Source organism: Podarcis liolepis (genome assembly GCF_965112155.1).
Source record: "Podarcis liolepis genome assembly, chromosome: 8".
Lineage (NCBI taxonomy): Eukaryota > Metazoa > Chordata > Lepidosauria > Squamata > Lacertidae > Podarcis > Podarcis liolepis.
The window spans coordinates 25,778,894-25,802,243 of record NC_139560.1 but is presented as its reverse complement, the minus strand read 5'-3'; the positions used below and the strand labels follow the sequence as shown (position 1 = coordinate 25,802,243).

Sequence of the window (23,350 nt, the reverse complement as noted above, 5' to 3'; positions counted from 1 at the left end):
TAATTGCACAAAAAAAGGGATGGTAAAAAAAGGGATGAGCAGCCACCTCATACATATTCAGCAAAATCAGTGAATCATATTCATAGCCGTGCATAAATAACATAGGTTTCCTCTGTAGCATTTCAGAGTCATTGCATTATGTAGTCTGATGTGAGTAATTTTATCCTTTAGATTCTCCGTGTAATTGCGTAGATATTTAATAGTCTTAAAAAGTTTGATGACTAGCCGAATACCGTTAATTCGACTTGCTGCCCACAGTATGTCAGTCAGATCCGCTCTCTCACAACATTCAAAAGAACTTTCCCCTCTGCTAATAGCTTTTAGCAAGGGAGACCATCCACCAAGCCTTGTGGCAGAATAGCTTGTGAGTGGTTTAAGTGATACTAGGCGGTGGTGGTCATATCTCAAGGAAAAGTCAAGGCCAGCCTGAGGTGGGAGGGGAACATCAGCTTCTCCGCTCCAAGGCAGGTTTATTACTGGTGGCATGCAACAGAAGCACCAGCACTGAGGGTCATCTGCCATTACCCAAAATGCCCCAATGTAGCATTGCTCCAGGGCATCGTCATGGACTAGTTGGATGCCAAGGAGCTGTGGGAGGCACCAGCTGCAGAAGCCCTTAGGGAACTCCCAGGAGAGGAAAGCGCAGAGCCAGGGGATTGGTGGTGGGACAACAAGAAGTGGTTACAGATTGGAAGGGGAAGGTGACAGGGTTAAGTGAACAGGAAGATGCTGCAGCAGAGCACAGTTCAGACTGCGAGGTAGAAGCAGGGGCTGGGGAGAAGTGGGGGAGAGGCAGGCTGCTGAAGAAGCCAGGGAGTCTCCCACTTCCGATGCCCCGTAAACATGAATGTGCATCTGTGGATGGGGAAATGTAGTGTGGACAGAAGCACTGCCCACAATCATCCCGATCATAGGAGCCAACTCTTAGGGGCCGAGGTCTCCCCCATAAAATATTTGAGGAAGCCACTCCTCAAATTTGGTGAGCATTGCCATTCAAATGGTTTGTGTGCACCACATATGCAGGGCAGAGTTTAACTTGCCCCCCATATTTTATTCAAGTTGGCACTCTTGCCCCCATTGTACCCCCTGCATGTAGTCTAATCCCACTCTAATCTCACAGCTTTTCCTTGTGTTGAGTGTGGAAGGCCTGCAACTTTTACTCAAGGTCACTTGAGCATGTGTACAGCCCTCTGCGTGACTGCGGACCCTGATAAAGCAGGGAGTCCCTTTCTGATTGCACATGGGTTTCTGCTCAAATTTAAGTAAATGTGGTGAGTAAAAGTTCTCTGCAAAGCTTTGCCCTCTCAACACAAGGAAAATTGTGGAGTGAGATGGTGGGAAAACATGCACAAGGATGTCAGGGTGGAGCTTGTATGCACTTATCACACCCTTGTCCCCCACCCACAGTTTTTGTTCGGACAAATTGCTAGATACACCTGCTGACATGCCAGAAAGAAAGGAAATTATTAACTGTCAATAGAACACCAAAATTCACCCACTCATGTTGTTATTATTTCCCCAATCACCCTATTAGGAGTTCCTCTGTTGGAGGGCTCAGTTCCAGGCATAAAGAGGGAATAATCCTGGGGATTGTGTGTCAGGCAGCTCCAGTTTAGATAGTGAGAGCATGAAATCATTGCCAGTTCCATGCCCTTTCAGTAGCAAAGGATGCTGGATTTAACATATCCATTGGAACCAGCCAGCCACTTCCTCATCTGCAGACATCAATCTTGACATATTCAGTCATCAGTTCTTGACTCTCTGTTGGAGGGTGGGTGTGGATTGATGGTCCTGCCTCATCTTGTTCTGTCATTGCCAACTAGGGTGACTGTGTGTCCTACTTTACAGGCCTCTGTCTGAAATGCTCTCTAAGTCACTGCCCAGTTTAAAGGTAAAGAACAGTCAATAGGCGGATCAGGGACCTTGAGGGTGCCCTTTGAAAGTAAGCTCCTGAACAGCACTACCATGAAATATATGTCTATTTAAATTAAAATGCTCATCCAAAAATACACAAAGGAGGACAAGTCTTACTCCACCCCACTTAAAAGATTAGCACCACAGTAGAGGGTAGCTTTACTACCAAAGGACTGGATTAATAAAAATGTCTTAGGCTGGCACCTAAAAACTGACAATGATAGTGCCAGGTGTGTTTTCCTTGGAAACACATTCCACTAACAGGCTACGGATCAAGTTGATGTAATTTCTTTCTTAAGCAGCACATGGCTCATTAACCTATTTTATTGAAAGGGTTTTTTATTTAAAAAAATGGATATTAGTATTTTTTCCTCTGTGCTGCTTGCCATTCCCCCCCCCATATCAAGAATGAGCTTCTAAGGTAGGTATGTATGTATGTATGTATGTATGTATGTGTTTTTTCTACCCCTGCCCCCTGCTGCCCACTATATAGTGGCAGCTTAAATATATATATCAAATTCATTAGTAACTGAAAATCAATAAAACACAAATTAAAAACAAGCAAACATTGCTTATAGCTGTGTGCTCTTGTCAGTAAAATGTTTCCTTATACAGCTGTGTGCATGAAAAACAGTTTTCGGTTGATGCCTAGATGTTCTGTGCACCATTCACTGTTTCTAGAAACGAATTACAGATGAAGTTCAAAACTAAGTAGGTTAAAAAAAGAAGAAGTTTCTGTGAGGCTTTGATTCCTCCCATTGACCCACTGATCCTTCACAAATCCCACAATGCCAAGCACTCAGATCTAGTTTCCTCTTTTGAAGCCACCAGAGCATGTTTATAGTTGTTCCCAAAAAAAGTATTAATGCCCTTGCAGTTATTTATGCTGCTTAATTTAGCAAGGACATATACAGTATGCAGAACCAGGCCAGCACACATTCATCTCTTATTATGTCACCAGGAGAGGAACTGCCTTCTGCCCATCACATTTCTCTGCTTAGTGTAAAATGATCTGGGCTTGAATGGATCATATTATGATGGCTTGCCAAGATAACAGGCATCCTTGATGGTTTTTCTCTCTCTCACCACCAGTACCTATTCCACAGAATCCCTGTGTTTGATTTTTCCACTTCCTCATACTTTTTACATAAGCATTTAAAGCCGCTGTTGCTTCTAGCAAAAGGTCTCCTGGCCAAGGATGGCTTATACAGACAGTGTGGAGAAAGTAGGCACTAGAGAACTGGACATGTACTGGAATATCTGATTCCTTTTGTAGAAGGCAGGATCTAGACTCAATCTAACTTGAAAGCAGTATATTGAGGACAAGCACGGATGATTCCGGACTGAGAAAAAAATGACATTTTTGTGCTATAAACACGTACACAGCCTTAGAATAATGAATTATGTGCTCAAAACCAGATTCTATGCCTATGCAGTGGCATGACTGAGGAACTGTAGAATACATACTACCAGGCTCAGGGCTGCCTATGGAGAGATCCATAAAAGAATTTGTGCTCACATTCGACAACAGCCACATGGATGCTGTTAGCCCAGAGATGGAAAGAAGAAATAACCCCAACCAGAGAAGAATGGCAAACCAAGTTGATGGACTATGCTGAAATGGCAAAATTAGCTGGGAAGCTCAGAAATCAAGAGGGCAAAAACTTTAAAAAAGAATGGGAAAAGTTCACAATCTGCTTACAAGACCAGTAAGCAGGTTAAAACATTAGCAGGATTTTAACCACACTTGTAAAGTAACGGAAAGTATGGATAATGTGGAAGGATAATAATTTGGACAAGTGTTGATATGAAGTTGTAAATATTATCATTAGGACCCATGGAAGGGATGGGGGGAAGTCAGGCGGTTCAGAGCAATCTCAATATTTGGATCTTGAATTATTTTTTGATGTATGCTTATATTTTTTGAAAATCAAATAAAAAAATTATATATACAGTGATACCTTGGGTTAAGTACTTAATTTGTTCCGGAGGTACTTTCTTAACCTGAAACTGTTCTTAACCTGAAGCACCACTTTAGCTAATGGGGCCTCCTGCTGCTGTCGCGCCGCCGTAGCACAATTTCTGTTCTCATCCTGAAGCAAAGTTCTTAACCCGAGGCACTATTTCTGGGTTAGCTGAGTCTGTAGCCTGAAGCGTATTTAACCTGAAGCGTATGTAACCCGAGGTACCACTGTATATAAAAAGAATTTGTGCTCTCATGGATTCTGGAACATATAGATCTGTATTCTAGCTCTGGTACAGTTGCCACGACTTAAGAGAACCAGGCATTCCACACACCTGGTGCCCTCCAGATATTTTGGACTATAACTCCGCTAACTGCTGACCATGCTGGGAAGGCACTAAGTTGTTGAAGGCTGCAATAGATTAATTAAAACCTGCATACTTGCCCAGAAATCTAGAAGAATATTCTGTATTGCCTTTGCCTCGTGCTTTTCCTTCGCCATCTGGGACAAGCAGTATCATCACCCAAGATGGCATACGTCAGTGACATAACTCACCTTAGAGAGAACTGGACTTTTAACCGTTGATGGCTGGTGTTACATCATATCCCGTGATGCCATTGCTGCTGCTCATCAAGGCTTCCCTTAAATTATGTAACCATTTTTTTCTGTGTGATCACTCATTTCATAATACATCACACTGGTACATCTCTAAACTTCCTCCTTCCCATCTCTCCCCTGCCTCCGTATTTCACAATGATAATAAAGGATCGAACCAGATTATGGGACGCAAACCAAGAAGAAGAAGAAGAGTTTGGATTTGATATCCCGCTTTAATGTGTGTGATTTTGGGTAGTGACCCAAAGGAGTCTCTAAGTGGCTAACATTCTCCTTTCCCTTCCTCCCCCACAACAAACACTCTGTGAGGTGAGTGAGGCTGAGAGTCTTCAGAGAAGTGTGACTGGCCCAAGGTCACCCAGCAGCTGCATGTGGAGGAGCGGAGACGCGAACCCAGTTCACCAGATTACGAGACTACTGCTCTTAACCACTACACCACACCACACTAGGGATGTGTCTCTCCTATGCTACTAACTACTGTGTAGTTAAGCTAACCCCATATATTGGGGATCAGAATATTGTTATCAGAGTAGATGTTTTTACTAGATAAAAGTAGGTTTGACCCCAGCACCTTTCTCTCTTGCTCTTATGTGAACAGAACCTGGCAGTTTTGCCAAACCGTAAGTGTTCCCGGCTCATTATGATGTGATGTGAAAAGCCAGCAAGTTCCAGTGATTATGCAATTTGGGAAGGGATTGCATATATCCCCCTCTTGATGTTTGGAGGATTTGAGGAAGCATCTGGTCTTTCTTGTTTACTGCAGCTACATTCCCCAGGAAGTTGGATTGAAGGGCTCCTAGGAACATATTTTTAAGGAAATTCTCTTTACTTCCTGAAAATATCCAATTCAGTAACAAACATTTTGAGACTAATGTGTCATCTGCAACTTATTATTTCTGTTACGTGCTTCAGCCTGGGACACAGGAATATATAGCTATTGGGAAAACATAAGGGGCAAGGACTGTTTTCAGGTAAAAACCCGTTCCTGAGCTTCATCAAACTCATATTGTGCTCACATCCTCATGTTGCACTCAAGAGTATTACACTGCGGTCAGAACTTCACAGGAAAACTCAGCACAGCACAGAACGGAGTTAGTAAAGGGCAGAGACTACGCTTTCAGTCTTACATATCTGATGTTAGGCACCTAGATCATAGAGACATAAATAAAACAGGAGAGGGGGTAATAAGGCCTTTAAATATGGCTCAAGGTACCTAAAAGGCAGCTAGTGTTAACTTACAGGTATTATTTATGGTCTGGTATGTGCTTGAATAAGTGTCAGCAGTTGCTCAAGCAAGTAGTTCAACAGCATGTTTAAAATGAGCATATTACAAGTAGACCATGTTTTTAAAAAGCATCTCCCCCCCCCCCCCCAAGTCTGCTTTCCCACCCTAAAGGTATGCAGCTGAACTGCCTGCCATTGGCAATTGTTAAGTTACAGCTGGGGAAAAGTTGCAGAACCTGTCCTGATTTATGAAAAGCAGTTGGCTTTGCAAATGTCAAGATTCCTTATGGGAGCAAACAACAGCGGCACTTTTTACAGATTGGGAAGTTACTCCCACGTTCTGGGTGCCACTCCTGTGATAACACAGCCGCTGGTTCTCCCAAACATCCTCCCATTGTTAGAGATTTTATCATATTTGTAAGGAATGCGTTTTTTTAAAACCCTCAGTATCTCTTTTCAAAATGGTAATAATATCAGAAGATTGTAGATATCCATCATACCAAAACTCTTGCAGTTATGAAGTCTTGCTGCAGGTGTGCAAATGGGACAGAAAAAAGGAAGGGAAAACTATCTCTCAACAAACAGGTAGGTCAGCTATTTCAGGTCCTTTGTGGGGGCACAGAGGGTCTTTGTTAGCCTTGTAAGTCTGGTACTCGGAGCAATTGGTTCTGCTTCCTTGTTTGATGTCACAGCTTTAATACTACAGAGCACCACATAGCTTGCTTCTATGAAGCAATGGGGAAAACATTGCTCCTGCATTCCAAGGCCCATAGAAACTCTTTAATTAAATGGTCAAAACTTGGATAAACATATTAGGGGTGAAGGTTCAGCAAGTGGTTCTATTTTACTGTGAAGAAGAAAAAGGGTGCCTCTGAGCATGTGCAGTATGCCTTTCTCTTACCATGGATTGCCTACCACTATGTATCTTTCATGGGGGTGGGGGGACTTCTAGGTTAAATGAAATGGCTTACGGCCAGACTTGGTTTCTGCTTCCTTAAAAATTAAATCATCTCCCTTGCCCTCCAATCCTGTTCAAAATTCAGATATTATATATTAATTGTCCTAGATATTCCCATGCTGGGCCAGATTTGGAGTACAATTTATAACATCTCAAATCCTCACATTTTATAACTTCCTGTCCATTCACTGATACCCTGATTGAGTGATTTAACACAGCTAAAGGAACTGGAATGTCTTGTGTTCAGTATCAAATGTAAGGGCAGCTTGATCTATAAATAAACTTAAGATGAGGAGGGAGAAAGAGATATTTATTTGAGAAATCAGTTTCTCCTAGTTTTGTGTAAGTGCCCCACTCTGTTTTGTTATTAAGTGACTGGTGTTTTTTCTTAATGAATGAAAATAAACTAAAAAAGCAATGACCTCTAACCAATGCAGTGTAGCACAGATGGCTCTATTTGGAACACAATGTGTTGGAAAAACAGTACAGACAACTATTACGCCACCAGCAGAAACAATGAGTCAGCTCTGCCAAGGTTGTTATGTTGGATGATAAACACAACTGACTATAGATCCAGATGTAAACAGAATTAAGTCAGAAGGCTTGTTATATCACAGACAAGGAAATGTAACATGTTGGCTCTGAGTATTACTCAGGATTGCAAACACTTTGTAAACATCTGATTATGTGGCCCCAGGTTTACTCCTATCTTCTATTTATGCAGAGTACTGAATTAATTAACATGAAAGGAGACCCAAGCTTAGCCATATTCTGTGACCCACATCACTGACCCATAAACCATGCTCTTTCCTATAGGTAGATTTCATAGATATACATAGATACAGATGAGTGCTTTGCCAACATAATATCATGTGAAATTTCTCCATTGCATGGAAGAAATAGATAATTAACTTGTAATGCTGAGTGGCCCACAAGTATTTTTATCTGCACAGCTCTAAGGGCAGCTGCGATCCGCTAAGGCGGCAATCCTAATCCCACTTTCCTTGAAGTAAGCCCTAGTGAATTCAGTAGGACTTACTCTGAGTAGACATGGTTAGGACTGCAGCCTAAGTTTTTGACCACACAAAATGGGCAGTGGCCAGTAAAATTATGTGACATCATTGCCTAATACAATAATTTTGTATTTTCTTATTCTTCCATGGCCAAGACTCCTCCTAGTTTTCTTTAGGTGTTATATGGAACTGATGAAGGAGATAATGGATTAACCCAGAATATCTGAAAAATCAGACAGTTTAGGGTGGGGAGAGATGGAAATACAGATAAAGGTAACTTGGTAAAGGCTATGAAATGAATGAGAAAGATCATGACATTGATTTTTGCATGTGTGTGAATTTGGCCTCATCTGTGCACAGAATCCTAAGCAGCTTCCAAGCAACTGAATGCTGCTGGGTCAAGGATTCATGAAATTAATGAGCACTTACCTATTATTTTTACTGGAAATGATCTGACCTATAGGGGGAAACAAGGCTTTTCCAGCAATTTTAAGTAGAACGTGGATCAAAAGGGGACATAGCTACTGCATTTGCTGCACTTGCAGTGTTGTATAGGCAAGCCTTTTTTTGAACATCCATACACTGAACTACTTGATCACTTTGAAAGAGGAATAGTTTTCTCAAACTTCTAGCCAGTATTAGAGATTATTACTGTATTGGCAGATGGCAACAGCCTAAAACGCCATGCTTGATAGTGGGACCACAAATTCAGGTTTCATCAAGATTAATATTATTATTTATTAAATTTGTATGTCACTCTTCATCCATAGATCTCAGGGCATTTCACAGCATATGACGATCAGTCATTATGGGGAATCCAGAACAATTTATTAGACACAAATAAACTTTCACTGAAACTTTAAGGACTAACCTTTCTTTTTCTTTGCTTGGTATTGACATGTTTTCATACCTTTCAGTACAGCATTTCAGTAGGCTTTGCAATATTTATTTACAGCCTTTTCCTTGAATTCATAGCAGACGTCTAGCCAAAAAGTAAAAATAAGTTTTTCATAATCAGTTCCAGCCGTGCAAACTCCATAGCATGTGAAACTCATTATGAGATCCCCACTCCACCCCCTCATGTGTTTTCAGTGCCATCTCACAATTCTGTTTAAAATGTAGGAAACAAAATAGAAACCATATTTCCGCCTTTCAGCCTCTCCTGTGATATTTATGTGCATTTTTGAGTGACTCTAATTCAGTTTTGAATGCACAGAAACCCAGGTTTTAAACCGACTGAGGTTGATGAAAAGGAAACTGTTAGGCATGGCACTTAAGTGGATGCTCCATATACAGAGAAACAAGATACCGCTAGGTCAGAGGTAGGCGACCTAAGGCCCAGGGGCCGGATGCAGCCCAATCGCCTTCTCAATCCGGCCTGCGGATGGTCCGGGAATCAGCATGTTTTTACATGAGTAGAATGTGTGCTTTTATTTAAAATGCATCTCTGGGTTATTTGTGGGGCATAGGAATTTGTTCTCCCCCCCCCCCAAAAAAATATAGTCCAGTACCCCACTAGGTCTGAGGGACAGTGGACCGGCCCACGGCTGAAAAAGGTTGCTGACCCCTGCTCTAGGAACAAATAGGAACAACATCACCTCAGCCCCCTGCACACGAGCACCAAAAGTTATGCACCTGACCACTGTTGGAAACAGTGGAGTAGGGACTGGGCTTTTGTTTGATCCAGCAAAGGAATTTCTACGCATGTAAATGCATATTTATATTTACATGTCAGCCTTTACATGCTTTATATTGATGAATGAACCAATGTGCTCAGCCTAATGAATGGTTAGTTATCCATTCAGCACAATTACATATTTGTATGCTTCCCAGATTACACAACTGAAAGAGTGTTCTCTCCTACATAAGCTAATGTTGGGTAGAGTGACTTTTACAGTGGGAGAAACCTCTCATGCGAAGGGAAGTCAAGCTGCAGCAGTAGTGATGTCAAACATTCAAGAGTACTAATCAAAGCAGTTTTGAAGACACGAGACATATCTTGGCCTGCCCTTCAAAACAGGTTGAGGGAGGAATTCCCTTACATATGAACATATGGAACAAAACCTCAAAGTCTTCTGATACTAGGGCAACACTGTTTCTGAAGGGGGCAGTTTGGAGGAGGGAGGCAGTGGAAAGAAAGGGGACTTGCTTGCTACCTTATTTGCTGTTTTTCTCCACATGGCTCCAGGTGTATGTGTGTTACTATGATGTCAGGACCATGGAGAGTCAGACAGGGAGACCCGCACACAGTTCATTGGAAGGGCCAAAGAAGAGTATTGTTATGAATTTGGGTGGGGGTAGGCCGTATGCCGAGACCCTTCTAACCTCTGAATCCAGCAAGTGTTAAAATACAAGCCTGGATAGGTTCCTGATGAGGTGATCACTTGGGTGATGGGCCATTAAGGAGAAGGGGCTCTGTGTGAGACAGCACATGGGTGGGGGGGTGCAAGATGGCAAATGGGTGGGACCGCTTCCCCAACTTGCAGATAGTTAGAAAGAAAAAGTCAGGGTTGAGGGCAAAGAGTTTGGGGCAGTGATGCAAACTAGAAGAAAAAGCTACAAGCTGGAGAGAGGGAGAGAGAACAATGCTTGGTTTCTGTTTGAATCCAAGGCTGTAACTATGGGAGATGAAAGCCCTCCATCGTAGGCTCAGGTTGTATATATGCCTAAATAAGCCATGTACAGTGGTACCTTGCAAGACGAATGCCTCGCAAGACGGAAAACTCGCAAAACGAAAGGGTTTTTGGTTTTTTGAGTTGCTTCGCAAGGCGATTTTCCCTATGGGCTTGCTTCGCAAGAGGGAAACGTCTTGCAAGTTTGTTTCCTTTTTCTTAAAACCGTTAATACAGTTGCGACTTGACTTCGAGGAGCAAATCATAGCACGCGATGTGGTAGCCTTTTTTGAGGTTTTTGAAGCTTTTCCAAAACTTTTCCGAAACCGTGCTTCGCAAGACGAAAAAAACCGCAAGACGAAAAAAAACGCAAGACGAAAAAACTCGTGGAACGAATTAATTTCGTCTTGCGAGGCACCACTGTATTAAAAAAAGACGCCACAGTCTCTGTTGTGTCTCATTCCAAAGGAAACATGAGCCCTGGGTAAGTGCCTGGAATATTGCACCGCTCGGAAATTGGGGTGGTGTGCAACAGTATGTAGCTCAGGTCAACCCGAAGTCAAGGTCCAGAGTAGCAACCCAAGATCAGAGAACCCACAGACAGATTTGCAGTTGGGGAGCGTGCTCTTGCACTCAGCTTCCACTTGTGAGCTTCCCCTGGGCATCTGGCTGACCACTGTGAGAACAGAATGCTAGGTAGGCCTTTCGCCCGAACTTTTTATGTTCTGGAATTCAAGTCAAGTTCCAAAAAGGGCAAGGTAAGGTGTAGGAATCTCAAGAGCAACTGTTGCATTTGACAGATTCCACAGAATGAGGAACCAGGCCTGAGGCAACAGTTGTTGCTAAAAAATGGAAAAAGGCGGTCAAAAGGGGGCACATATTTGCATAAAAACTGCCTTTGCTAATTTACATGAATAGATGCAAAAATGTAGCAACTGTTTTTTCAGGGTGGGGGAAACCTGTACAGTACAGTGGTACCTCAGGTTAAGTACTTAATTCATTCCGGAGGTCTGTACTTAACCTGAAACTGTTCTTAACCTGAAGCACCACTTTCGCTAATGGGGCCTCCTGCTGCGCCGCCAGAGCATGATTTCAGTTCTCAACCTGAAGCAAAGTTCTTAACCTGAAGCACTATTTGTGGGTTAGCAGAGTCTGTAACCTGAAGCATATGTAACCCAAGGTACCACTATACTATAAAAACCTGTAAAGTGGTACCTTGGTTTAAGAACAGCTTAGTTTATAAACAACTTGGATTAAGAATGCTGCAAACCCGGAAGTAGGTGCTTTGGTTTGTGAACTTTGTCTTGGAATAAGAACGTGTTTTGCTTCCTGTTGAGTGTGTTCCATTTGTAAATTGAGTCCCCCGCTGCTATGGGAAAGCATGCCTTGGTTTAAGAACACTTTGGTTTAAGAATGGACTTTTGGAACGGATTAGGTTCCTAAACCAAGGTACCACTGTAATGCACTTTCTGTAATAAGAGGGGCTTGTCCTGATGTCCTTGGCCAAAAATATCTCCTTCCCTTATTTGTGTGAACTACCAGGATATGCCAGCTGGATGCTGAGTTCCATTCCAGAGATGGTTACACTTTCGTGTTTATATATAAAGTTCATAGAATGATTAACAGCACAGTCCTATAAATGTCTAAGAAATAAGTGCAACTGAGTTGAATGAGTCTTATTCCCAGGTAAGTGGGTGCAAGACTGCAGCCTTAGGACCCAGCAGGATAAAAATGTGCTCTTTAAATGATTCTCTTTAACTGGTATTGTTTGTGGTAGGGAGAAGGCACAGTCTTGAATGAAGGCTGGTTCACACTTCATCCTGCTTCCAGAGATCACAAGAGTTTTCTCAAGACATTTCTAAATATATCCTAGCGCTAATTAGAGTTATGGCTGAACTGTAGAATTGCAATATTTTAAACATACCAAGTAGGTTTCTAGATCTTTTAGATTTTAAGCCTTGGGTTCATCCCCCACCCAATCTCTCTTTCTTTCAAATGCCCCCACACCAGGTTTATTTAATGTCGGGTCAAAATTTATAGGTGATTTTTTAAAAGGAATGTCCTGTAATTATGATATTGACTTCTTCATTCCCAGACTTAAACCAAATACTTCTAGCAAATGAAAGACTGCAATATGCCTGCCACTTCCAGAAGTATACGTGGCACCATTGAATTCCATGGTGTGATGTACCAGTGTGTATGTGTTGGGGTGAATTTGTTATCAACTGGTCTGTTTTGAATTGGAAAACATGTCAGGCTACAGGTGCTTAAATTGGGTGGTCATGTGCTCTACTTTACCAAAGACAGTCCTATGTTTGAAGGCACCCTTTCTTTCAAAGAGTGCCCAGTCAAAGTTCATCTTAAGAATAAAAATTAATAAGGACCAGGTGCCTGGCAGGTGCCCACCAGCACAGGTCACCTGCTCTGGCTTCCCCACTTTGGTGAGATGTATTTCTATTCAAATTATAGTAATTACTTCTAAATTTGTACATTTGCTCACATGATTAGCCGCTAGGCTATACCGGGACCAGTTTCCTTAGCTACTGAGCAAAATTGGTCACAATAACACCCACCCAGCGCAGGCCGTATCCTGCAATAATAAACTTGTTTGTTTATTTACCAGATTTTTATCCCATCTTTTCATCAAAAAGCTCAAATTGGCAGACATAGTTTCCTCTTCCCAGTTTTATTCTCACAACAACCCTATTAGGCAGGTTAGGCTGAGGAGCTCAAGGTCACCAAGATAATTTTGTGGCTGAGTGAGGATTTGAACTCTGGTCCCCCAGGCTGTAGTCCAATACTAACCACTACACCACACTGACTTTCTGAAATGCAAAATATGAAGGCTGGGGCACTGGGATATGCCATTCATTGTAACAAAGACTGTTATATGCTGATCTGGTAATTGCCCAGTGTTGGAAGCATGATGCAGAAGTGCGGTGCACAACTGCTGATGGTTGCACTAGCGAAAGGTTGCCCTTATGGTCCAAAAGTTCAACCCTGACATTTACATTTAATAAAAATCGGAAGAATACAGTAAACTGCCCCTGGGACATGGACTTAATCCCAACATTACTAATGAGAAGGATGGGACACCTTTGCAGCTCATTAACGTAGAATCACAGTTTCATTCCTGGAATCAAGTCCAAACTGCAGCATAGTTGGCCATAAAACTATATGACACAGAAGCTCCTGAGGGTTTTGTGCTCAATGAACTCAGGATGCACAGTTCAGAAGCCACTTGTTCAGGCCTGCTCTGTTATTTGTTTAACAAGCCAGAGAATGTGACTATTTCAGATCTTTTAACATTAATTCTACCCTTGGCTGGTCCTGTGAAAACTGTTTTATGACTGTGCAGTGCAGCCTAAGCTAGATGTGAGGTGGGAGATCTGTGATGCCCAAAGCATTTTTCTCTATTAATTGAAGATCAAGGAAGCGGCACTCTTGAGAGAAAGTGCTTAACCCTTTCCTCCTGAACCCCTCGATCTCCCCTCTCCCTTGAAGCTATTGTTAGATTCACAGAGATGGAGTGGGTGGGTGGGAGAGATCTGGTATGGTGTAGTGGTTAAAGTGTCAGGCTAGGACCTGGGAGACCAGGGTTCAAATCTCCACTCAGCTCACTGGGTGACCTTGGGCCAGTCACTGCCTCTCAGAACGACCTGCTTTACAAAGTTGCTGTGAGTATTAAATGAGATGGGGGAGAACCTTGAGCTTATTGGCAGGAAAGGATATGAATGCCAATAATAAATAAGTAGATAAATAAATAAATAGCAGCAGCACGCTGCTAAGAGGAAGGCGGGCTTCATTTTAGTAGTGCATTGCTGCCTGCAAGGTTCTTTGAAGTCCTGACTTTGGGATTTCAAAGTGTGGTGTCATTTGTGATGTCACTTGATTGACAGGTGGGATGTCCCACCCACATGTCAAATTTGGCCTGCAGAGCCAAAATGGTTCCTCACCCCACCAAAGGCAGGGCTGTTGTGTGGTGTGAGCAACTGTTAAGTTTAGATCAGCATAGCTGCCTGCATTTTTGAGGAGTTTGGGGCCCAAACCAGTAGTTCGGAGTCCGGACTGAATGACAAACCAAGAGACAGGATCAAGAACCAAGCCGGAAGCTGGGCCCTAAGAATACAGGAACACAAAGGTTTACCTGGAACAAGGGTGGTCTGTGATAGTCCCTCCTGTCTAGGTGAATCCAGCCTGGATGGGCAGGATTAGTGCAGGGCCTAGGCAGACATTGCACCATACAGTCCAGTGGTTCACTGATCAGGGCTGCTGCACACAGACGCAGAGTTCCCAGTTCAAGCCCTGACGCCACTGTGCCACCATAGATTCTCAACAGTATGGGCACATAAGAACATAAGAATTGCCTTGCTTGATCAGACCAAGGCCCTCTCTAGTCCATCATCCGGTTTCCACTACCAGTCAGTTAGATCCTCCTGATGGTGTCACACCAGGACCAGAGCTAGCTAAACTCCGAACTAGGGAGAGATGCAGTTTTAATTGCGTCGATGAGAGAGCCTCACCTACTGAGACAGGATTGGGCATTACAATAATTACACTGCTTTAATAAAACGGAGTGAAGTGTCAGCTTCATTGACACACTGAAAGGCGTTAATGGAATCCTATCATAACAAATAAGGGTCTTTATTGCATTATGCAATGGCACATCGCAAAATGGTAGCACTTCTTCATGAGGAGCATGACATACTAAGTGAAAAGTGGGAACATTGCCAGATGTAGATGTTTTTCATGTAGCTGGCATGAGGATGACAGATTTCCTTTTAAATTCACCTTGTTCTTCCTTCCAAAGGACTCATTTCAGTTAGCCACCCTCCCTCACTCCAGTGCTATTGTGAAAAGAGTGGCGTTCTGATTCTTAGAAACTTAGGCCCTAAACATCCTGGAATGGCTTGTTACCATGGTATCTTTGGTCTCGATAACTCTTACAAGGTCAGGCAAAACAAACAAACATAACAGTTATGTCTAAATTTTCTCTTCTGTGTTAGTTGGACGTGTACCAAACTGCCTGTGCGTTGTCGTTGGTTACAGAATAAATTCTGAAACATCCCCCTCCCCTACGACAACTTGAAATTTGCTGGGAGAATTGGTGGACCCTTTAATGACTTTGCTATGTAGCATTCTTAAGGAAATCAGCCCTGAGCGCTCACTGGAAGGACAGATCCTGAAGCTGAGGCTCCAAGACTTTGGCCACCTCATGAGAAGAAAAGACTCCCTGGAAAAGACCCTGATGTTGGGAAAGATGGAGGGCACAAGGAGAAGGGGACGACAGAGGACGAGATGGTTGGACAGTGTTCTCGAAGCTATGAGCATGAGTTTGACCAAACTGCGGGAGGCAGTGGAAGACAGGAGTGCCTGGCGTGCTCTGGTCCATGGGGTCACAAAGAGTCGGACACGACTAAACAACTAAACAACAACAACAACAAAATGTAGCATAGAATGTTGTAGCATACATTGTGATGCACTGTGCTAGATGCTGTGTGACTTTTAATTGCATTTAATTGCTTCATATATGTATGTGTTTGTATACACACACACACACACACACACACACACACAAACATTTTTGTATTCCATAAAGTACAAATGTTAATACAATAAAATACAAGCCAGTGTGGTGTAGCAGTTGGAGTGTTGGACCCTGGGAGGCCAGGGTTCAAATCCCCGCTCGGCAATGAAGCTCCCTGGGTGACCTTGGGCCAGTCACTGCCTCTCGTCCTAACCAACCTCATAAGGTTGTTCTGAGGATAAAACGGGAAGTGGGGGACTATGTTCACCACCTTGAGTATCTTGGAGGAAAAGTTGGTATAGAAATGAGATTAATAAATAAATAAATTCAATCTAAGATATTAGGGAGTGGATATTAGGAAGCCGGTCCACTGTCCCTCAGACCTTGTGGGGGGGGGGGCTGGACTATATTTTGAAGGGGGGGGGGATGAATTAATTCCTATGCCCCACAAATAACCCAGAGATGCATTTTAAATAAAAGCACACATTCTACTCATGTAAAAACATGCTGATTCCCAGACCGTCCGTGGGCCAGATTTAGAAGACGATTGGGCTGCATCCGGCCCCCGGGCCTTAGTTTGCCTACCCATGTGCTAGACTACGATAGTTACTCGAATCTAACACTCACCTTTTTTGGCCAAATTATGTTGCAAAAATTAAGGTGCGCATTAGATTCAATGGCACATTTATATTCCCCAGTGAATACTTTTTTTGGTTTCAAGGTTCTGAAAATTGAGCTGCACATTAGATTTGATGGCACATTATTCAAGTAAATACGGTAGATGTTACCATGCTTCCTTGGGGGAGGGGATTAAGAGAGAACTTCTGTTATACCTGTTTTATGCAGAATGGGGTTGTTTGTTTCTTTTTAAAACCCCAGGCCCAAAGCTTTCTGCTACTGACTTAAACAGATTCTTATTTTTCAAAAAAGAAACGAAACTGAAAACGTGACCTTTATCAAAACAGATAAGTACTGCAAATGGAAGCAATATATTACGGTATCAAGGGTGCTGTCACCATTCAGGAATATGAGATAAATCAGAGCTCTTATATAACACAAAATGGAACAATAAACACTTCAACAGATTTATTGTGTGTAGATGCTCCAATAAAAGGATTGTTGAAAGTTGTAAAAGGACTAAACATTAATGGGAAAGATATCTTAAATAATGTTATTGCACAGAGGCAAAGAATACTAACTATGAGAGAGGGCATTCCTTATTATTTGCCATCCTTTTACAACACCAGGAGGATCATGGGGTTGATTTTCTAGGAAACACACAATATATGTTCAGTCATCACCATATGTAGCAAAACTGCTTCGTATGTCAGGTTTGGTGCTCATGGAATTGCTTTTTGCAAGGTAGAGTGCTGATTAGTGGTGTGTTGACCTGCTAGTGTACGACTGTCTTCTAGGCACATTAACCCAAGTCTGGGGTTCTATTTTGAACCCCAAACCATCTTGGAATGCAAACAAAGTGATGTTCAGCTTGTAAGAAGAAAAGCAATAAAAAATAAATCAGAAACAACAACAAAAAGGAAAGCACAAGAAATTGGCTCCTCAAGGATGCAGCTTTGACACATCCTTCTCTGCTGGTGTTAAGAAGCGGAACCTGCACTCTTGTTCAGGGTTCTGGCCAGCCATTTTTTAAGATATTCCTTTTAACATATCTGTTAAGATATTCCATTCAGCCATCCCAGCCCCTATTTTTCTTTCCCCTTTCCTTCCCCACCATGCTGAACATTCTCAGTCCTCCCTGGAATGTTTTGGGGGCTCTCCTTCTGAAGTTTCTTCCTAAGGATTTTGGTACTTCTGCAAACTGTAAGGTTTCCCTGAGTATAAGAATACTTCCGTCTCGTGTGTGGCTGGTGCCATTTTGGCTGCTTAAACTTGCAGAACAAGCTCAAGCAGGTGCCTAAGGGCACACTCTGCCCTGGCATGTCTCTTTCCCAGATAAAGGCATCACAGCCCTCTCCACCCATGGAGCCATTCATGGAAGTTCCTCCATAAGGGCTGAACTACAACTTACGTCAAGCACCTTTTTTATTCAATAAGAATAGCTTTAAAAACGCCTTCAATCCTGGCCACTTCCTTTTTCAAGAAAAAGCAGGCATGTGTCTTCTACACAATCCAAACGGGGAGCAAAGCATGTGGATAGGAGGGGGTTAACTATTTACTACTCCCTGTACTGGTTTCATGACAACTTGGCTGCTGTTTGCTCCCCAAACCCCAGCCCGAAATCACCTGAATCACTTGAGGGGCATGGCTGCTTTTTCTTGCAAAGGTAAAGAGGCCAGTGGTAAGCACACTTTTTAAAAAAGTGTTCAACACGAACATTTAGTTAGACCTTAGACATACGCATTTACTCTTCTGAGATTCAAAGTATGCCCAAACTCTCCATCATGTCCATGCTTACATGGTTCTATGTGGAATTGTCCTTTCTCAAGAATGTAACAAAGAACTTGCCTTTATCAAAATTCCTTTGTGTTGTAGATGTATTTAAGAGGTGCCTTAGGTAAAGGTAAAGGGACCCCTGACCATTAGGTCCCATCGTGACCGACTCTGGGGTTGCGGCACTCTTCTCGCTTTATTGGCCAAGGGAGCCGGCGTACAGCTTCCGGGTCATGTGGCCAGCATGACTAAGCCACTTCTGGAGAACCAGAGCAGCGCACAGAAACGCCGTTTACCTTCTGGCCAGAGCAGTACCTATTTATTTACTTGCACTTTGACGTGCTTTCAAACTGCTAGGTTGACAGGAGCTGGGACCGAGCAACGGGAGCTCACCCCATCGGGGGATTCGAACCTCCAACCTTCTGGTCGGCAAGCCCTAGACTCTGTGGTTTAACCCACAGCGCCATCAGTGTCCCTAAGAGGTGCCTTAGGTCATCTTAAATAGCTCTTGAATATAGGGCCACAGCTCAGTGGGAAAGCATCTACTTTGCATGCAGGAATCAGAGTGTCCCAAGTTTAATTCCCAGCATCTCCAGGTATGGCTGGGAGTGTCTTTGTCTGAGAACCTTGGAGAGCCACTGCCAGTTGGTAGACTATGCTGAGCTTGATTGGCTCAATAGTCTGACTCAGTGTAAAGCAGTTCCCTAGGTTCTTATGGTTCCTATCGCTTGCAAATTTGCCTCAATGGCTTATGCAAATAGGTTTCTTTATTCCTGGGGAATATTTGCTGCTGTGCCTCTGGTGGCAAAATAACTTGAGCTGACCCTGTTTTCCCAGGACAAACCTGGATGCAGGAATCAAGAATCTTACTCATTGTTGCATCACCCTTGGGAACATTACATGAACAACTTACACCTATTTTGCTTTCTCAGATGGGTACCTTAATTGGCAGTGGCCAACTGTTTCATAATTTTAGGCTTGTTCTACACTCATGGGGGTTTCCCACCCCATCTATACTTTCTAACTTACTTCCTTAATTTTCCTTTCAAATCCAGGAATGAGATGGCCCAGATTTTTTATTCAGTAAAAGTCTTCATAAGGCATTTCAACTAGCATTTGGATGTTGGGTATTAGTGCCTCCTGAAAATCATCTGTTTTGTAAATGTACTGCCTGTAAATCTAGCACTGCCTTTCAAAGATTAGCAATTCTGCAGAAAAAAAGTGAGTAATTTTATTACCTCAGTCATTTGGTTTTCAATACACTACAAAGACTCTGGAGAACAAAGGTCAAGGAGGAATCAATGCTTTATTGTGCAACAATACTACTAAAAGTGAAACAGATAAATGAAAGCAGATTACCTGAACTGTTGTGTACTGAATATACCATAACTGTTGTACGCCGAGATTCCCCACAGGAATCTGGTTGGCCACAGTGAAAACAGGAGGCTGGACTAGATGGGCCATTGACCTGATCCAGTGGGCTCTTCTTATGTTCTTATATAAACCTTGGTAGCAGACGGCACTTTAAGAAGGATGTGCAGACTCTTGGTGCTGGCTGATCCTGGTGGCAAGGCACCTACTGTTACTTTCTAATGTGGGCTGCCAGCAAGTCCCACATAATAGCCATCAACATTCCTTCAATAGACCCTAGGTGGGCGGGGTGCCCGCGGGGGGTGCTGCCACTTGGGATTCCACTGCCTGAGGCAACCTCCTCAGTCCACCTCATGGGTGAGCCGGCCCTGAGGAAGGGCAAATTGTGCTTTGATTTCAGCTGCTTTGGAAGGGGGAGAAGGGATGCTGGATCCTCCCGTCGACCTCCCGGCAGAGTGGACAATCTCAGTGGAGGCTGTGGCCAGACAAGAGAGAAGGCTACTCAGGAGGCAACTGCAGCTGAACAAGAGGGTGCACTATGGGAGCAGGCCCACCTACCCCAGAGGTGTGCACATTTACAATCTCAACATTCTTACAAAAGCTAGAGAGTCTCATCATTCAAAGCTCGGTGGGCAGGCTGTGGTAACTGTTAGGACATCTTCTTTGATTCCATCCAGTTCTGAACATCTTGCCTGATCCCTGAACTCCTGAATTGTGACCCGTGAACTCTGCTTCCAAGCCTGTACAGTTACTTGCCTGAATAAATATTTCCTCCTTACTTACATGTAAGAGCCTCTCTCTGTGTGTGTTGGGTGTGGGAGGGTGTGTGTTGGGAGGGATCGTGATTCCCTCCAAAACTGCATTCTTTTTGTGGGGGATGGGGAGGAACAGGTATAAAGGCAATGCTGTTTGGAAATGGAGGGACAATAGTTCAGTGGCAAGTCACACACCTACCTTGCAGAAGGGCCTGGGTTATAAAAGAGGATCAAGCAGTAAGTAATAGGAAAGGCCTCTGCCCCTGGGTGTGGCAGACATTTATCGTACACAATACTTTGTTGGATAGACAGCAGGTATAGCAATTAAGATTTTTATATTGAACGTTACACTAATTCAACTAACTAAATTAAAAACCACACATTCTCATTTTAAAAATCAGTTTTGAGGCCATGTGTTGCCTTCAAGATATTTGCAATCCATACAGTCAAGCAAAGGTTTGATAATATTGTGTGCTATTAATCAGTAACCAGAATTACTATCAAAATAAAAAAAATTTCTTCCAGTAGCACCTTAAAGACCAACTAAGTTAGTTCTTGGTATGAGCTTTCGTGTGCATGCACACTTCTTCAGTATCTGAAGAAGTGTGCATGCACATGAAAGCTTATACCAAGAACTAACTTAGTTGGTCTTTAAGGTGCTACTGGAAGAAAAATTTTTTATTTTGACTATGGCAGACCAACACGGCTACCTATCTACTACCAGAATTACTATCGTGCTTGTCCTCAGTGTGATGCTTTCAATCCATAATAATTCTGGATCCTACCATCCAGGAGGGTGCATGTGAAAACTTGATATCCATTTCAAAACTCTTCCTTTGATTAGGTTATCCATGGCTTTCCCTCCCTGTACATGCCCCAGGCAAATGAAGGAAGAAATGCTGATTGCGATCTAGATATATGCTTAATCACAATGGCATGGGTAGGTGTGAATACTCCACCCCACCCCACCCCCCTAACTACAGCTGTTTTCAAACACACTGTGGGGTAATGCAGAATCAATCTACAATGAGCTTTTATTTTCAGCATAAAACCAATTTATCAAAAAGCACTTTGCAGGGGCAAAAATATGTGCAGTAGATCTTGATTGTGTATGGACTATGGGGGGGGAGTACTTGATCTCCATCGATTCTAGAATAAAATGTTGTGTGAATGCAACCTACAGTATATGCAAACAGGAGTAAATGAATGACCACTTTCAAAATTGGCACCAATTCCTTAGAGGCGCCTTGGTGGAAATTCTCAAAAAGTACCTTCCCCTGACTCTCACTTGCCAGATTGCAACTTTCCATGTCTGAGTAATTTAATGAAAAAGAAAGTGATTGGCAGAACGGGTCAAAACATTCCATTCACTCTTTCTGTGATCTTTAGGGCAGGAGCAACCTGTTCAAATTATGAATGTGAAGTTATATAAACCTGGGAGGGCTGAGAACATGTCTAAACCTATTATCTGATGTTGATGTGTACAGGGAACAGAAGCACAGCAACTAAATCCTATCACAAAGCCTTGATCTCAAGGTCCTCCTGTCCTAGTAACAGTGTAAATATTTGGCATTCCCATAATGAACGCGGCACATTAGTGATGTTCACAGAGATGAAATAATATGCATGAGATCTACTCATGGTACATTCGTTTATTTTATTACAATGGGTTTCCAAAGATACCACAAGAATGACTGTCCTTCAACGCCCTCTTAATTATCTGTGTGTAAGTCATTCAAAAACCAATGGCAAAATTAACAAGCCTACTTGTAATCCTCCTTGGGGAAAATAATAAGCTCAAACATGAAGGAGTTTTCCATTGTCACTTCTTCAGACAATACCAAATCTGGGCTGTTTCATGCATTACAAAAAAGGCAGAAAAGACAAAGTGTGTTTCCATACATGACACTAAGAATCATGGGTGTAGCCAGAGGGAGCAGTTGCCCCCCCCATCAAGTGAATAAATAAAAATACTTAGCTAAAAGTAGAAATAATCAGAATATTTGAAATTGAAATGTTTGCTGAGGTCTTTTACCCTACCACAAAAAGGCTCTGCTCATCTCTCTTGCTCAGCCATGCACCACTTGTACCACAGAGTGGTCATTCAGTACCTTGCGGAGAGAAAAGACCTGGGTAAGGTCAATGTGATGACAGGAGAGCGTCTCAAGGGGTTGTGCTTACTGTGTGTGCACAGAAAAACTGCATTGGAAAAAGGAGGAATTTGAGAAGGAAGTGGTGAAAATATTTTCAGCAAATCCAAGAAAACTTGTGTTAGTTTAGATTTTTAAAAAAGATGAAAAAAGGTATGTTCTTTGTAATTTTGCAAAATATACTCTTTAACCACATGAAAGGTACTCCCTGTTGTTAATTGTTTATTTAACTTCCTCATTTTCAGATGACTGAAGGTTTTGACAGATTTTTCTGAGCACTTGGGGGTCTAAAGAAAGTAATTTAAACAACTGTTGTTGAGACATTTCATTCTGAATCTGCTAAACAGAGGCAGACAGAGGATGATGACAAGTGGTTGTCTTGCCCCTGCTAACATAACTCCTGGCTACACCCATGCTTAAAATGCTTTGTGCCTTTTCCTTGATCTATAATGCAAATGTTAAAGCTATGTTGGGTAGTATCCCACAAATGCGTCCCATCAGCACAAGGATTTGCACTTGTTCAGTAGACTGTGTCTCTTGTGTGGTGTAGTGGTTAAGAGCGGTAGTCTCGTAATCTGCTGAACCGGGTTTGCGTCTCCGCTCCTCCACATGCAGCTGCTGGGTGACCTTGGGCCAGTCACACTTCTCTGAAGTCTCTCAGCCCCACTCACCTCACAGGGTGTTTGTTGTGGGGGAGGAAGGGAAGGAGAATGTTAGCCGCTTTAAGACTCCTTAAAGGGAGTGAAAGGCGGGATATCAAATCCAAACTCTTCTTCTTCTTCTTCTTCACCTCCACCTGTATGTACCTCCTGCCCTCCCCAGATCTGTTCCAAAGGGGTTGGAGGAACTCCTCAAG

General features: G+C 42.8%; 1 protein-coding gene across 1 annotated transcript in view; it reads left to right on the top strand.

Moving 5' to 3' along the window:
* The first annotated feature begins 6,163 nt into the window (after positions 1-6,163).
* The window catches only part of DPY19L4 (dpy-19 like 4), a 58,081-nt gene continuing 40,894 nt past the window's right edge, over positions 6,164-23,350 (top strand). Inside the window, exon 1 of the mRNA XM_083517259.1 lies at positions 6,164-6,302. Coding sequence (XP_083373385.1) covers positions 6,179-6,302 — 124 coding nt within the window. The 5' untranslated portion in view covers positions 6,164-6,178. The remainder of the gene's footprint in view (positions 6,303-23,350) is intronic.